The following is a 16205-nucleotide window of genomic DNA, read 5'->3' on the forward strand; positions in this document are numbered from 1 at the left end:
TTTCAGTATCTAAAGGGGGGCTGTAAGAAAGAAGGGGACATGGTCCTGAGCACAGTCCACTGTGACAGAAGAAGTGAAAAGTTTCAGACTAAAAGAAGAAAGATTTAGATTGGCTATAAAGAAGTTTTTTACAGCGAGAGTTGTGAAGTACTGGAACTGCTTCTCAGAGAGGCAGAGGATGCCCCATCCCTGGAGACACTCAAGGTCAGGCTGGGGTGGCTCTGAGCAATCTGATCTAAGTGTAGGTGTAGGAAATCTAAAAACTGAAGTCGATCAGAATTATGGCAAATGATTTCATAATACAAGCTGCCATTATAATGTAAATATCCTACAATGCATTGATAAATATAAAACTAATTAAGTACTTGTTTCCGTAATTTTTCTGTAATTCAGTTTCTGTGGAGGAGACTGTTACAATACAAAAATCATTTAGAAGAAGCACGATTTCACTTAAAATGCTATGCTTTACCAACCATGAAGTTGTTTTTACTACAACTGGACAAATCTAAATAAAGTCTTAGCCTATTAAAAGCTTTCGTATTGCTGATCAACTTTCAAGGAGTAAAAACGTTACCTGTTAGGGTAATTATACAAGGAACACTGTCTCATGAAATAAATTATTCTAAAATTTCTTCAGACTAAAAAGATGCAATCATCTCTGAAAAACATGATATCCTGTTTTCAGGGGAAAATTAAACCATATATTGAACCGCAATGCAAATTTTTCTTGGGCTCTTGATAAGTTGTATGTTGTAGATACATAATTTTCATCAATAAGTCATAAGTGATTCAAATGATTGATCCAGTTTCTATTGAACTGATGACAAATTTGAAATTGACTTCATTGATTGCAAGATCAAATAAATTCCCACTTACATTGTTTATTCTCCTGTTGATTAATCAAGTCCTTCTCTAGATTTTTTGTATTTAGTGCCTACTCACTGAAAAACAGAAAATGAACACTAGCAAGCCTTTCCTTAGATGAGCTATCCCCTACTAAGCATGTGAGAACTAAATTTTTTTTTGTCACAAGGCTGTAAAATAGTGCTTTAATCTAATATTTCCATCTCAGGAACATCCTTGTTCTGCAACGTTTAATGATGCCTTTGGTGTTTTTCACAAGCTTGAATGAATTTTTGAATCTAAAAAGTAATGCTTCTAACCAATACAATTTTAGATATAAGACTATTTTTCATTCATTGCTAGAGTTTAGATGAGTTATCTATATACTGAAAAACAATAATGCAGAATGCAGAAATGCTTAAGAATGGATGACTTAAATGTGCAACAAAAAGGAAAGATAATAAAATATTTTGGGGCAAAAGAGTCTGAAATAGCGATAGCAGTAATTGCATTTGTTATATGAGTTCCTTTTACCTCAGAGGATTCTAAAACAACCTATGAACATTGCGTGAGAATGTACCCTGAACTACATACAAAGAACGAAAGAGAAACTCGTGAATTCACTTTTGCGGGATTTCCAGCCATTCATTTTCTTGATAGCACATAGACTTTATGGCTTCAAAGGAGAATAGGAAACACAGATGAACATCTGAGTCCACAATATAATATAAAGATGCTGCCAATTGATGGATTCTTCTGCTCAGAAAATATAGAAGTCAGAGTTAATGCTGCCAAAAAGAATAAAAAGGTAAAAACAAACAACAACACAGAAACACCAACCTATTCAAGGTGCTATATGTATTCCAAAACTGATTTGCAGGTCATTAAAAATTCAGAGACTTCAAATTTTTTTTTACAGCAACACAAAGTTCATACCTGTGGCAAGATACATGATATGGAAGAGCATGTCCTTGCCCTGCACAACATCCACAACCACATGAGAAAATCGGCTGTTGTCTTCCATGAAGTATGGAATTGGAATAACTGGTTGGACAACCTCATGCATTAAGAAGAATTTTTGAGCATCCTGAAGATTTCTCTCGGTCAGGTTCACATACAAACCCTGGTCCATGGTGCCACACTGCAAACACAAAATAACGTTACCATATGCCACGACAGTAAGTTTTACCCTCTGAATTACAGCACAAGAACATAAATATGAAAACTTTGTATCATAGAGATACTTTTTAATTCCACATTAAATTCTTTTTCTGGTGCTCATCAGAGTGTCCACTCAATGGCTGAGGAAGCTTCATTTTCCTGAGGCAGTACTAAGGGTACTCCCTAAATCCAAACAAAATGAAAGGGCACCAGAATGAGTACAGGTGGGCTATAGTAATATCTGCCTCTAACTTGTATTCACAGAATAGGAAAAAGATGCCATCAACAACAGGCAATTTTTTCTTCAGAAATTACACAGACACAGTGCTACAGGCATTACAAATTTTTCACAGGAAATCCCATAACCATAGCCCTATGTACAATTCTATAAACTTCTTCAGACTCTGTGTGCATTTAGCCAAGAACGGACCATGCAGAGATCTCACTATAAGTCAATCTAAAAATGTTATCCATTGCCAAGATACTTTTGCTTTGAAATTGATCAAAAAAGCAGTATTTTTAAGGACTGGGACTTCAGTGGTATTCCAATCTGGAAAATATTTGAATTAATATAACCTAGCATTGGAAATACAGTGTTTGACATAACTATCACCACCCAGAAGTAGTCTTCCTTCACAATCACATGCTTCTGTATCTTAATACTGAGCAGATACATGCTCTGTGAATAAACCAAATTCAGAGACTACACAGGCAGAACTTCAATTATTTTGCCATAATCATGTTACAAAAGAAAAGAACTCCTTTTGGGAAAGGAAATCAGTGGTTCAGCCAACGTACACATCCACTCTTCATGTAATATGTATTCTAGAGTACCATGAAGTCACAGAAGTGGTTATATCTAGCTCTGTGCATTAGACTACCTTCTGGTATATGTCAGCACTGCACTTATGGAGCCAGAAATCTGACAGAAAGTTCAACTGAATAAAAGATAGCACCTGTGAAAAAACAGAAGTTTGGCATCACTAATGATACCTCGAGATCAGTTAACATTAATTGGCTTCAATACAGTGTTGTAAAAGCCACATTACAGCTCTTAAAACTAGTGCTGGCCTGCAAAACTGTTTCATGAGATCTGATACAACCATTGCTGCTCTTCTTGTATACTGATAAAGAAACTACCAGTCATATTAAAATCAGCCAGACTACCCAAGCAAGGAGTTTCAGCACCTCTATGCCTGCCTGGGAGCTAGAGATGAGCACTGGCAGTACAGTACAGATTCAAACTGTTTTTATGTTGCCATTAGTCTGTCAGCTTCATTTGCGTGTATCATTCTGCATGGGATGCACCCACAATAATTACTAACACATTAGTAAAGGTTTTGAAGGCAGAAATTAATGACTTGCATTGGACTTGCACTCGGAAGGTAAGATGTTTACAAACAAGCCTCTTCAGGATTCTTCTTTCAAATGTTCAGCCTCACTTAGACCATCTTACAATCACTACTATGACAACATCAGAATTTCTACAAAATGTAAAAATTTATGAACAGATATAGCCCACTTCTGCAATACAGCTTAATTAAATGGTGTTTTGTCACTTGAGGATCGCACCAAATTCAGACAAAATATCAAGGCTCTGGCCTGTAATTCAGAGCAAACGTAGTGTCTTATTTTCCTTTATTTGCATAAATCAGAAAGTAGCTAAAACTACCTGCACTCCCTGGTGGGTGGTTTTGTTTCACGCTTACAAAGATCTCATGACACTTAACAAGAGGGTGGGGAAGGGTGTTAAAGAAGCAGCACTGGACTCCTGTAATCGTAGACTGAGATTAGGGGAGAGGCCTACAGAGGAGCAGGCCGTGCCACACTGACCACAGCCCCATTGCCTGTTCCTCTGCCCTGCTCAGGAGGAGGAGGATGAAGAGGGTGAAAGGTGGTTTTAGTTTGCTTTTGGTTTCTCATGTTGGCATTAAATTAAACTTCTCTCCCTATTCTGATTGTTTATCTCATGATGGTAATTGTGGAGTGATTTCCCTGTCCTTGTCTCAACCCATGAACTTTATATCATCACACATTCCTCCCTGTCTCATTGAAGAGAGGGACTAAGATAGTGGCTGTGTGGTGCTACCTACCAGGGCTAAACCACAACAAATGGCTATGTGCTTACCATAAATATTCTTTTATTTTTGTTAAAAATTTCCACTGTCTGACTCTCCTTGAACTAATTAGTTGTATACTGTCAACCAGCTACAGACTATTACAAGACCTGAGGCTGACAAGTTCAAATAAGGAGGATACAATTTCACAGATTATTTTACTCAGACTCCTCACAGGGAAATATATACAACATTGACCACTACTTCTCTCTTTTTTTCTTTTTTTAATTTTTCTTCTGTCATATAATGTTTTCTTCCCTGATTGTAATAGCGCACACACAGTGTAAAAGAAAATAGCAATCTGGTTATACTTGAGCCAGGAATTAATGTTACCTTGAAAGATAACTGTATTCCATTATGACTGAAGATTGTAGTTAAGCTTTTTTTTCCTCCTACTCTTCAAAGCACATCACTTCTCAACCCAAATTATTTTGTGGAAAGGCAAAATTAACAATGTTGAAACTCAGGGAAATTTCATTTCTTTATGTTTCGTTTTAAGGACTCAAGTTCTAATGTACTGAAAAACTGCTCTTAATATCTATGAACCGTGCAACATTCTGAAAAAGAAACACCACACAGATGATCCTTTTCATATGTATCTGTACCTGAAAATTAGGGTTAGGATTGGGATATGGAAGCCAAGCAGAGCGAGAGTTTTCCTGGTATTTGAAGGGTCCATTAAAAGCCTGAGTTATGGCACTCAAGTTGAAAACACAAACTGCTGAGGCTGCTATGCTGTTCCTGCAAAAGAAATATAAACATTAAGCTGGATAACGATGTTACAAACTTAATTTGCTGAAAAATAAGTAATATTTCCCTTTATTGATGCTCCAGTCCTTCAAGTAATAAACAAAATGGAAATGATATTTCTAGATAAAGATACATGACATGCTAGCAATGGACTTAAATTTTTGGTCACCTTTGCTCATGTGGGAGAAACTCAAAACTTCCTACACTCTGTCTAGTACAGGAAGGCCATACTTCATTCCCATATATAATCACACATATCAAGGAGATCATTCTTCTAGTTTCCATTTTCAGGACAGAATTATTCTTAGTGCTCATTAATGCTTCTTCTAGGCAACCAGTGGCAGTACAAAGAGCGGAGGATTTTCAGATCATGTTATGTTTCTGGAGCCTGTGGAACTCCTGGGTAAAATGCCTGAACAAAATTCCATCTTCCAAATGATGTTTTATTGAAAAATAAATACATCAATAAAAAAATGCAAATTCCAGAAACACACAATGGGAAAATAACTTGGTCTGCATGCTTTTGCTTTCTAAGATCTCCTGTTACAAGAATAGGCAGCAACTAGGCCATACACAGTTTCCTGTTCTTGTCTTGGAAATGTGGTAGATTTGACAATAAAGTAATTCTGCCTGGTGTAAACAGTATTACTCAGTGACTAAGTGAGCTCTTAATATGGAAAACTCTATTGTTCTTTTCCTCAATTTGAGACAAAGGCATAGTTCACAAAGGTGGCAATAGTATATCTTGGCACTGCGGGTAAAACTGCTGACAATTGATCCACATCACATTCTTTTTATTTATTCATTTGTTTAAACTACTCCTGTATTTACACAAGCCTATGAAAACTCCAGAATGATGGGGAGAAAAAAAATAACCCCAGGGGATCAAATCTTAAAAGACCTTTTCAAAATTGAAAAAAAAAGAGTAAGATACATTGATTTAACAGCAGGATGAAAGAGCAATTTTCTTATTTACGCTTGTCACACTTATTTCAAAGAATCTCCAAAACATAAAGTTTCAGGCTAATAATTTCTGCAGAATCAGTTATCAGTGGAGTAGATAACTCTCTAGATATATGAATTATTATTAATAGCAGCTAACAAATACTATAACAATACAAAAATCTTCTTGAATTTTCTAAATCATTAAAAGATAACAGACTGATGACTTTAATTTTCAGATGGACTGAAAGAAACAAAATCACCTTCATTATGAAGCAAGAGTTGCAATGTACTTGTCAGCCACACATAAATTGTTTAGATTTTGCTAAGACTCAAAATCCTTACTGATGGACTTACTTCAGGTTATCCCCCACAGAATATATATATATACACATATATTACATATTATATTACATATATTATATATATATATATATATATAAAAGCACTAGTGTACAATAAAATCTTTGCAATTCTGAAGTTATTGAGGTTGAAGAATACTTAATGTGGTTTGGTAGTATCTGATTCTGCTACACCTATGGAAAGGAATATGATAGTCTCCCTCATGGGAAACTCCAGTGCTTTTCCATCATCAGGTTTCAGGGCTCAAATCACATGGGTTGTATAGATATCTGCAAACATGCAACTTGAGGAAGCAATCTGAACTCTAAAAAGATTTCCACAACGTTCAAGATTTTATGTATAGTATTTGATGACAGGAACAAATATATTTGAAATGGGAAAATAGCGACAAAAAAAATCACTTGTAATTAATTCCTCTTTGAATAATGTGCCCCTGTTGGACAATGTAGAGTGCTAAACTATTGGGGAAGAAGGAAGTAGCATCAAGGTTTCAAATGCTGCCTGCTTTTGTGTGGCAAAGGTAGTCTTACATCAACAGATTCCTCCTCAAGGATGATGGCAGCCCTGTCCTTCTTATATAATCTCAGTGAAAGTTGAATCTGTAGTACAGGGAAATAGTCAATCTTTGTTCTGAGATGAGCTTCCATGCCCAAAGCCTTGTAGGTTTTCTGGAACAGAGTTCCTCTGAACCAGTTTTTCATGGTAGGAGAGTGTAATAATGAATTAAATAACTTTAAAGCATACAAAAAGGATGACAGAATAGTCTTAAAACACAACTGTCTCCTTGATATAAGGAAATATTAAGAATTGCACTTTCTTTCATACACCTTCAGCAATTCCTATGGGAAGCATTTGGTGCTGAGATCTGTTCATAAGACTAGGCAAACACTAATTTGAAATTATTGTGTTCACTTCGCAAATATACAACAGAGATATAACAACAGAAATATAGAACAGCCCAGAAGCTTTAGCTTTTATTTTTATAAGTACCAAAAAAATATATATATCATGGAATTTACTTACACATTAGTGGTAAAAATCCCATAGATCAAGTCCAATTCTGGAAGGAAGAAAGTGCTCTGCAGTTCATTATAGTAAAATGGAATTTCTCCAGGACGAGAGCAGTTCAGTCGAGCTTTCATGAAGGTAGTCCAGGTATCCTCCAGCACAAACTTGCCACCAATATCATTTTTGCACACTCGAGCAGCACGAGAGAAGACTGTTTTGCCACAGTCATGTTCCACTGCATTCTCTCGGAAGAAGAAGTAGGTGAAATTCCCAATGTCATAAGATGACACAAAATTGGGTTCTGAAAATAACAGAATAAAAGATTATTTACCATCTATCAGTGATATATGCAGTCATAAGGACATGAAAGTTTATCTTCTGACATTACTTTTTGAAAAATATACCTTTTATTATCCTTGTGAGGAACTACCTGTTTTGTGGCCCATTAACATGGGCAAGATGGGCTCTCTGCTCTTGGTGTCTGTGGCAGCTCACTGCTGTCTACCATCATAAGCATTATTGAATTTTCCCTCTCCACCATGCTGGCTTAGTGCATTCTTATTATGTAACTAAACTTTCATGTTAAACTCTGTTTTTGCTTTACCACCATGCCACTCTAGATTACCAGAATAATGGATGGTTATTGAGTGTGACTAAGAATATTTTCAGTGACTTTAACGAGAAGAAAGAGAATTCCATGTGACAGGATCTGATAGTAAGGTAACAACATTTCAGTTCTATCTCATTTAAATTCTTTTTCTAAGTAAAAGGAATATATATAATATAAAGACCTAATAGTGATACAAGAAAAACAAACAAACAAACAAACAAAATATATTGATAATACTTCTTGAAAGGAAAGAAAGAGTAGATTCCTAAGACAATAAGCTTATAGCCCATTTCCCTTTGTGGTTACTAAGACAGAAGACTGCATGAGCTTAAGAGAAATTGACAACTTGATGAGTTCTTATCAGAAAGACATGTTTGATACATAGATTTGTGGAGAAGAGCTCCCCTTGCATAGGGAATCATTATAGAAAACTGGTACCTCTAAGAAACAACTGAAATTCTTCGTTTCAATACCAATTTTATTCTAAAGTGGAAAACAAAACAAACTTTCTTTAAAAACATCCAGTGTGATGCAAAATTCCAAAAAAGTTTAATGGGTGAACATTTGACAGCCTTACTGTATTGAAAAAAGCCGCTGTGAGTGAATCTCAGCATTTTACAGGAACATTTCTAATTTGCCAAAGCTTTAAGTGTAAGGAAAGGAAGGAAGAAGGGCAGGAAAGCTGGTATTTTGAACTCAGCTCCTAGGGTGCACAGCCTTTTGTCCTAGTGGCTGTGTTGATAGTCTCCAAGGTAGGATTTTGTCAGTAATGGTCATCAGCTTCCTAGATATCTCTGAAGCTGAGTAGGCATTTGAAATTCCCACTCATCCTCCTAACTTTTACTTATGATCATACTAAGCACTTCCTTGAGAGTTGTCTGTAATACCAATGGATTTTCCCAAGACTCAGCTCTGCATATCAAACACAAACACTTCTGGGGAGAATTTGTCAGCCACCTGAACTCTTGTAACTCACAAAGTATCAGTGAATTTGTGTCTTAAAACACAAAGGCAAAACAGGTTGGCAGAATTTGTGATGGAAATTAGTGTAAACTCAGATTGACAATATTTGAAGAGTTACAATATTAGTGATCCTTTTCAGGGATTATCAGCTAATAAAATAGATAATCAGCTAATAAAAATCAGCAGAAGATCTCACCGTAGAGCCAAAACACTATGGGAAACACTCCCAGTTAGAATAATTACTGATAAAATGTTTATAACCTGAAGGAATAAAATTAATATGAAATGCATTCAGACTGTTTTTAAGATTCTTGAAAAAACTGTGTCAATCTTGCATGAGAATACTCTAAACATGCACTGAAAATCACACATCTTGTGTACAAAAACTACTACTTGTATCCCAAAGAATAAAAATTGAGAAATAGCCTATAATCTAAAAACATCTGTGCATATCCTGTACTGATTATGAAGTGATGAAAATATGGCCTACACTTGAAACTTGTGAAAACTCTATTATCTCAGAGTGACCTCAGGGAATTCTGTGGATATGGAGGGATTATCATGTCAGGCCTTTTTTTTATTATTATTATTTCATTTTCTCTTTGGGAAAAGTGAATTGAATCACCTCCAAGCTTCAAAGGAAAATGACATTCTTTTCTAGGAAAATATAATTCATAGGTTTCCCAATATTCTGCTGTGAACTGCTACTTGTTGACATGGAGGACTTGTTACAAAGGTTCTTAATACGGGAGAGGAAATTACTTTTATTTCCTGCTGAATTTGCAGGAACAAATTTCCATTTGTTCCGGAAGAGTTAATGCATTTCTTCAGTGAACGATAACAAGTGTGCAGCATTCTGGTATGTCACAGGATACAGATAATTTGGATCAACATGAGACTGTCAATCTGCAATAAAATCATGACTGCTGTAAATGATCCTTACATTTCATATATATATATAAAATCTATGGATGTGTCAGGCTTAGTAGACATTCCCAAACTAAAGAGAACCAACAGAATTGGAAAAACAAGAAAATGAGCTTATCAGTATGGCATGACAAAGTTTGTCAATGTACAACATGGAGTAATGCTATACAGATAAATGAGCTCAGGTGCTGCAACACTGCAGTGCCAGTTAGTGCTGGTTCTGGGCAAAAATGGCAGCAGTGTGCTGTTTATTAAGCTTGCTTACACAATGAAAAGCCCAAGAATCTCTGTAACTTCCTTCTTGAAGTAGCATGACTCTGTCCAGCAAGAACTTTTTCCCACAGACTCTTATAAGTTTTCACAAAAAGATGACAGAACCATACGAAGTCAACATAGTGCTTCAGACAGAAATAATCTAATTGTTTTTCCAAAGGTTGAGGACAAACCTACATAGTCTTTGTTCTGCACAAAAAAAGTACTTACTAAGAAGAGACAATGTTTCCCATTAGATTATTTTCCCTATCAACCCACCCATGGAAATCAGAGACCAAAGAGATCAAGCCTATACTCACTGCCTTTATGCTGATACTTCCTGACAGTGCAGACTGCTGGTGTATGGCCTGGCTATGGCTCTGTCATGGAGCACAACCTGATGCTGCATCATGTTTTTGCAGCACAAAAACAGGGGTGTACTGCACAACTGGGAAGGCAGCAAGAGGCCGCACTGCAGAGTTTGGGGCTCTGCAGGGAAACCCTACATGAAGTGCCTCTTCACAAGAGTATCTAAAGTAAACTTCTCCCTGAGAGATGACCAGGTTTTCAATAGGAAAGGAGCAGCTGGAGTGGTCCAGAACAAGCCCGGGAAGTAAGTCAACAATAGAGCAATATGGATGATTAAGGGTATAAGTATTATTTCCTGGTCTTGGCAAGAAAGAGTAATGATTTCCACTGAAAGTCCTGCGAGGAATGACCACTAACATTCAAGTGAGTTCCATTCAGAGACCCAGTAATTCGAAAAGAAAGCTAAAATTAGAAGTTTAATCCATCCATATACAGATCATATACATAAATATGTTTGTAACTTCAAACACATATGTATACATGCACATATACATGTGCATATATAATATATTCAAAATCTTAAAAATCTAAATGCTAGTCTAGTGCTGAATGACATCCATCCTCACTAGATCAATGAACCACTCTCTCATGCTGTTGGTCTCTACAGATCCAGTTGGTCTCTAAGGAGTCATTTGATTCAAATATTTGTATTCAGCAGTTTGTAATTATATAATTAATACGTATAATTAATATGTAATTAGTATATAATTAATAAGTATAATTAATGACATTAAATTCTGGAAACATGCATTTGGTGGGTTTTCTTTTGTTTTTGTTTGCTTGTTTTATGGTGGGTTTGGGGGTTTTGTTATGTTTATTTTGGTTTGGATAGTTTTTTGTTTTTTGCAATTTACAATTACAATTAATTACAATTACCATTAAATTGCAATTTACAGCAAAAAAATGCACTCCAACATAGAGACAACAGCAAGAATTTAAGCTCCAATTGTGCTAATATTTTTTTTCTTTCACCTTACTAACAGAATTAATGAAGTACATTTCTTATTTGCATTTTGCCACCTCAGTACTTCTTTTGTAATTATATTAATTTATAATAACTCTCGGCAGCTGTTGGAAAACACTAGAGATCTTGCATCGGGCATTGCTTCTCAAGAATGCCTAAGGACAAATCTTAATCCTAGAGTAAACTTTTCCTACAGCGTTAAACTCCTTCGAAGTAATACATAACTTGTAGTCATCATAATTATAAGCTCCTGAGGTGAAATGGAAAACGTTAAGTACCTGAATAAAACTGGTGGAAATCACTGCTTATTAGCAGCTCTGTGTACCATAATCATCTAGGAGACATCCTTAAAATGCTAGCCTGTCATACCATAGCTAACTGCTAGTCTATTTTGACTATTTTTTTCTCCCTAAGGCCTCATTTCTCCATTTTAGTTGTTGGGTTTTTTTTGTTCATTTTGTTTATATTAAAAGAAAAAAAAAATTTCCTTTTGCTCAGTTGAAGGTTTTATGGCATAGATGAACAAGGACTACAAAAAACTGTGAAAACATGTACGTTAGACATTTTTTCCCCAATTCCTTCTTAAATTGCTGAGTCTTTACAATACAGTCCAGCATAATCACAAAAGTGGATGCACACCTTAGACATGATATTCTCTAATAATTTCTGAAATTTAATTTTCTATTTTCTCAAAAATAGTTTTCAAATATTATATTTCAAAATTCCTTACATTATCTGTTTTTTATTTCAAATAAATCTCCTTTATTTTTAAGGTATAGCATTCCTATACAGCATAGTATTTTATAATTTATTGTATCATTTTCTTGATGCAAATTTGTCAGTTGTAAGATTAGTGATAGAAATCATTCTCTACTCTGTTTTAGTACGTTCTTAAGAGTCTTATCTGAATTTCAGTAATTTTTGGTCACCTGCATTCACTAGATATTGGGAAGTAGGGCTAGGATGGAAAATACAGATCCCTGCCTAAATTCTTTCAGAACCTCTAGAGGCCTGGGCTGTATGGGTCTATCAATAAAATGCAGAAGTCTGGATGATTGCTTAAAACATTTTGATTGCCATTCCTCCACTTCTTCTATTCTTTTTCATTTTTATTTTCCTCTAATTTGGTTTTGCAGGAAAGGAGCAATCTAAAGTTTTTTCCCGGTTGACTTGGGCTTCCTGAAAGTTTTCCTTTTTTTCTATTTTTTTTTTCCTTAATACAAAAGAGTTCACTTTCATAATCATATGCTTTTCTTTCCACTGTAAGGCTTGATATGTCTGCTACTGAAATTCTACTTCTGCCCTCAATATTTCTGTCCTCCTTTCTTTGAAGAATGCTGTTTTTTGCATGTTCCTGTTTTCCCAAGTTCATCTCTTTTTCTCTCTTTTCCTGAGTGAGATGTATTTCAGTTCCGCTTCCTTTCATTCTCCCTTGCTTACTGTATACTAGTTTTCTGCAGCATTAATGAGTACAGATGATCTGTCTGCCTTTCTTTCTTCCTAGTTTAACCAGTGTAAGTAGATATGAACAGCCTAGGTGAGATATAAAAGAACAGCTCTGCCTTCAGTAGCTTCCCAGAATTTTCATGCATGTAAGAGGACTGTTGCTGCTCATCCTAGGTTGGATAAGAAGTACAAAATGAACCCTCGTGGGAAGTGTTGCCTGAGTAAGGAAGTGTTATGAAAGTGCCTTCGTAATAGTCTGGCTTAGGACAAAGGGGGTCAGAGGACGTGTTGCCATCCTGTATCAACTTCCCACTTTCCTACTTGATCATTGCCATCTGGGGGAAGATATACAGCTCTGAAAGGAAAAACACAATACAACTACTCAAATTTTGCCTCAGTAGCTGCTCCAGTGGAGAATCCTAAGGATTGTGTACATGTTTCCATCCTATTTTAGGATACTAGCAAAAAGAAAGATAGACACAAAGGATCAGAACCAACTGTATGCGTGGCAGAACCAAGGAAAAGCCATTATTTATGTTCTTGCAAAATAAGCATCAAATGGTAGCATATGTCTTCACTATTTCCAATCTGGTCTACTCTCTGAAAGCTGAAGACCAAGCAGCACGTATCAACTGGATTTGAGTTACATAAAATATTGTATAATAAGAAAAGTTGTTTCAGGTAATTACAAGGCTTTTCATTAAAAAATAAAAATAATAAAAAAATAATTAAAAAAACAACCTTGAATGATCATACCCATTTCCATTAATGGTTTAAAGCAAAAGTGAAAGGATTATTTTTATTCCTAGCTCATAACATCTTTCCAAATATCCTTCCAGTACCAGGAGTTATAATAACAGTGCACAAACAATAATAAGAATAAAGTCAAAGCTGAATTGAACCCTTCTAACCATCAATCTGTGAGAATTTTGCATTTGCTGTTACTTGTGAAGACTAAGTTAAAACTAAATTAATACCAGATTAGGGAGCTTTCTATTACGAAAAACACTAAAAAAAATTATCTTAGAAGAACTATTTTCAGAGCATCTACTAACCAAGCAGCAAGAGGGGAAAGTGATAATATTATGTCTACCAGCAGAGCAGAACAACCCAAACATTCCTATGTGCTTCTCAGCTAGAAAGTCTTACAGTCTATGCAAGATTCTATTTTTTTCTGCTTTGGGGCCACATATGATATTAGATCACATTTTAATCATCTATAGTCTGCCCACTGATTAAGTGCCTAGGCATTTAGCATGTTTTTATTTATTTAATATGTTCCAAGAGCATATATTATTATATGTCTAAGAAAAAAACAACTACAATGTATTTCAAGATAGAAAGCCACACAGCCTGAATATGCAACCTTAAGCCAAGGCATCTAGCAAAGAATGAAACCAAACGTCCCAATGTCCTGCCCTGTGATTTAAGAATGGAAGGGCCTGTTTTGCCCTTTTATGAGCTAAGGGAAGGAAGGAGACACTATAGACTAAAGTCTCACAATGAGGCTTCAAATCATCCTTAACTGATTTGAGGAGGTGAACTGAAAGTAGAAATACCTTTTCTAATTATAAATGTTATGCTACAGGAATGGCTGTGGAGGTTATTCATTGTTAATCTGAATCCATTGAAGTTTGTGGATTTCAAGTATAACTCTTATTTTCCTCTATAATCCAGATCAAATGGTGATGAATTCTGGCCCTGCTGCACTTTGTAGATCAACCCTAAGGATGATCTCAATTAGAAACACTTTATAACAGTAAATTCAGGATATTATTTAAAATCCATGTTATTCTGTGATTTTAAACAGACTCAAGTAAACAGCATGTCAGCAGTAAATCAAGCTGTCCCTTTTTTCTTAATGAAAGATTTAATGTATTTGCTATCATTTAATAATGTCCAATGAAGACTACTAAGGTAGTCTATTCATTTTTATGAAATACTACTAAGGTGATTTTAAAATGGTCTAGAAACACACTGTTCTTTACTAACCTGAAACAAGGACACTCTGATTGCTTTGGCCAGAAGAAATCAACAGAGGAACTTGTTTGCTCTGTTGATTTCTTCTGGCCAAATGCTTCAGATGTAATGCTCAATATGTTCTGTTTCACTTCAAATCATTTCTCTCAAGCACAGAAGTACTTGAATACAGACTTAGAAAGAAAAATGAAAATAGGTAGCAGAACATGTCTTGAATAAAATGTTGGTAAGCAGCCTTTCTATCTTCTTCAATCGTTTGTCCCTCTCTATACATATTCACATGAGTAGCTCCAAGAACTATATTTTTGTCACATACATGGGAAAAGACAGTCATGAGAGGAAGGGGTGGTCTCTTCATTCAGAAGTTCCATATTTACTGCCTGCAGCCACCTGGGTACCAAGTGGAGACAGTACTGGTTTGTTGCATTTGTCACTTGCATTTAATGTCTTTAGGAACACCAGGAAGACAAACAGATTCTATGAGTAGAATGTTAATTTTTTGTGGAAAAGCAGGGAATTCTTGAGGTAACAAATGATAACCAGTGAACATATTCAGGCATAATCAAGAGCTGAATATGTTAGCACTCATAATTTTTGAAGACAACAAATTCAATAACTGCCTTTCAGATGTTTCTTCCCTCTTTCACTGAAAAAGACAAGACTGTTTACACACTACAATTTTCCAGAAAATGCAAAACATTTAGGAATTGAGCAGATATCTAACATCTGGTCAAACGCTCTGTCTGCTATTTGAAATTGTCAGCACAGACAAAATTCAGCCAATTCAAAAACTTCTAGTAGAAGTGACTGTCATATTACAAGTGAGTGGTTGCAGCCTTGTAGGCCCCTGATAAATGAATGATGTGGAGCTTTTGGAGTAGGTCCAGAGGAGGGCCACAAAGATGATCAGAGAACTGGAACACCTCTCCTATGAAGACAAGCTGAAGGAACTGGGCTTGTTCAGCCTGAAAAAGAGAAGGCTGGGGAAGACTTCATTGCAGCCTTCCAATATTTAAAAGGAGTTTACAAACATGAGGGAAATCAACTTTTTACATGAGTAGTTAGTGATAGGACAAAGGGGAATGGTTTTAAATAAAAGGAAGGGAGATTCAGATAAGATGTCAGGGGTAAGTTTTTTACTGAGACAGTGGTAAGGTGCTGGAACATGTTGCCCGCTGAGGCTGTGGATGCCCCATCCCTGAAGGTATTTATGGCCAGGTTGGATGTGGTCCTGGGCAATCTGATTTAGTATTTCATCTAGCAGTTTGCAGCCCTACCTGTGTCAGAGGGGCTGGAACTTGATGAACCTTGACAACCCTTCTCATTCTATGATTTTCTGATTCTAAGATTCTTTAGAGTACTGCTATCACCCCCAGAGATAGTTTGAAATGCTCTGGTGTAATACTTACAGTAGCAAGTCTAAGTGAAAAAAGACATCACACCTCTGAGAGAAGCACGGATGTAACAGAAAAATATACTTTGACTTGGAAATTTAAAGCCATATGTGCAC

At 35.8% G+C, this 16205-nt stretch overlaps 1 protein-coding gene across 2 annotated transcripts in view; it reads right to left on the reverse strand.

Moving 5' to 3' along the window:
* SEMA5A (semaphorin 5A) overlaps positions 1–16205 on the reverse strand; it is a 311498-nt gene that overhangs the window by 110756 nt on the left and 184537 nt on the right. For both annotated transcript variants that reach the window (XM_065752815.1, XM_065752816.1), the window contains exons 9-11: positions 7200–7485; positions 4727–4862; positions 1780–1984 (exon numbers count right to left, since the gene is read on the reverse strand). In XM_065752815.1, the coding sequence (XP_065608887.1) occupies positions 1780–1984; positions 4727–4862; positions 7200–7485 (627 nt within the window). The remainder of the gene's footprint in view (positions 1–1779; positions 1985–4726; positions 4863–7199; positions 7486–16205) is intronic.

This window comes from Cyrtonyx montezumae, unplaced genomic scaffold (assembly GCF_038088225.1).
Source record: "Cyrtonyx montezumae isolate F1298 unplaced genomic scaffold, pur_monq_1.0 scaffold_8, whole genome shotgun sequence".
Taxonomy (NCBI): Eukaryota; Metazoa; Chordata; class Aves; order Galliformes; family Odontophoridae; genus Cyrtonyx; species Cyrtonyx montezumae.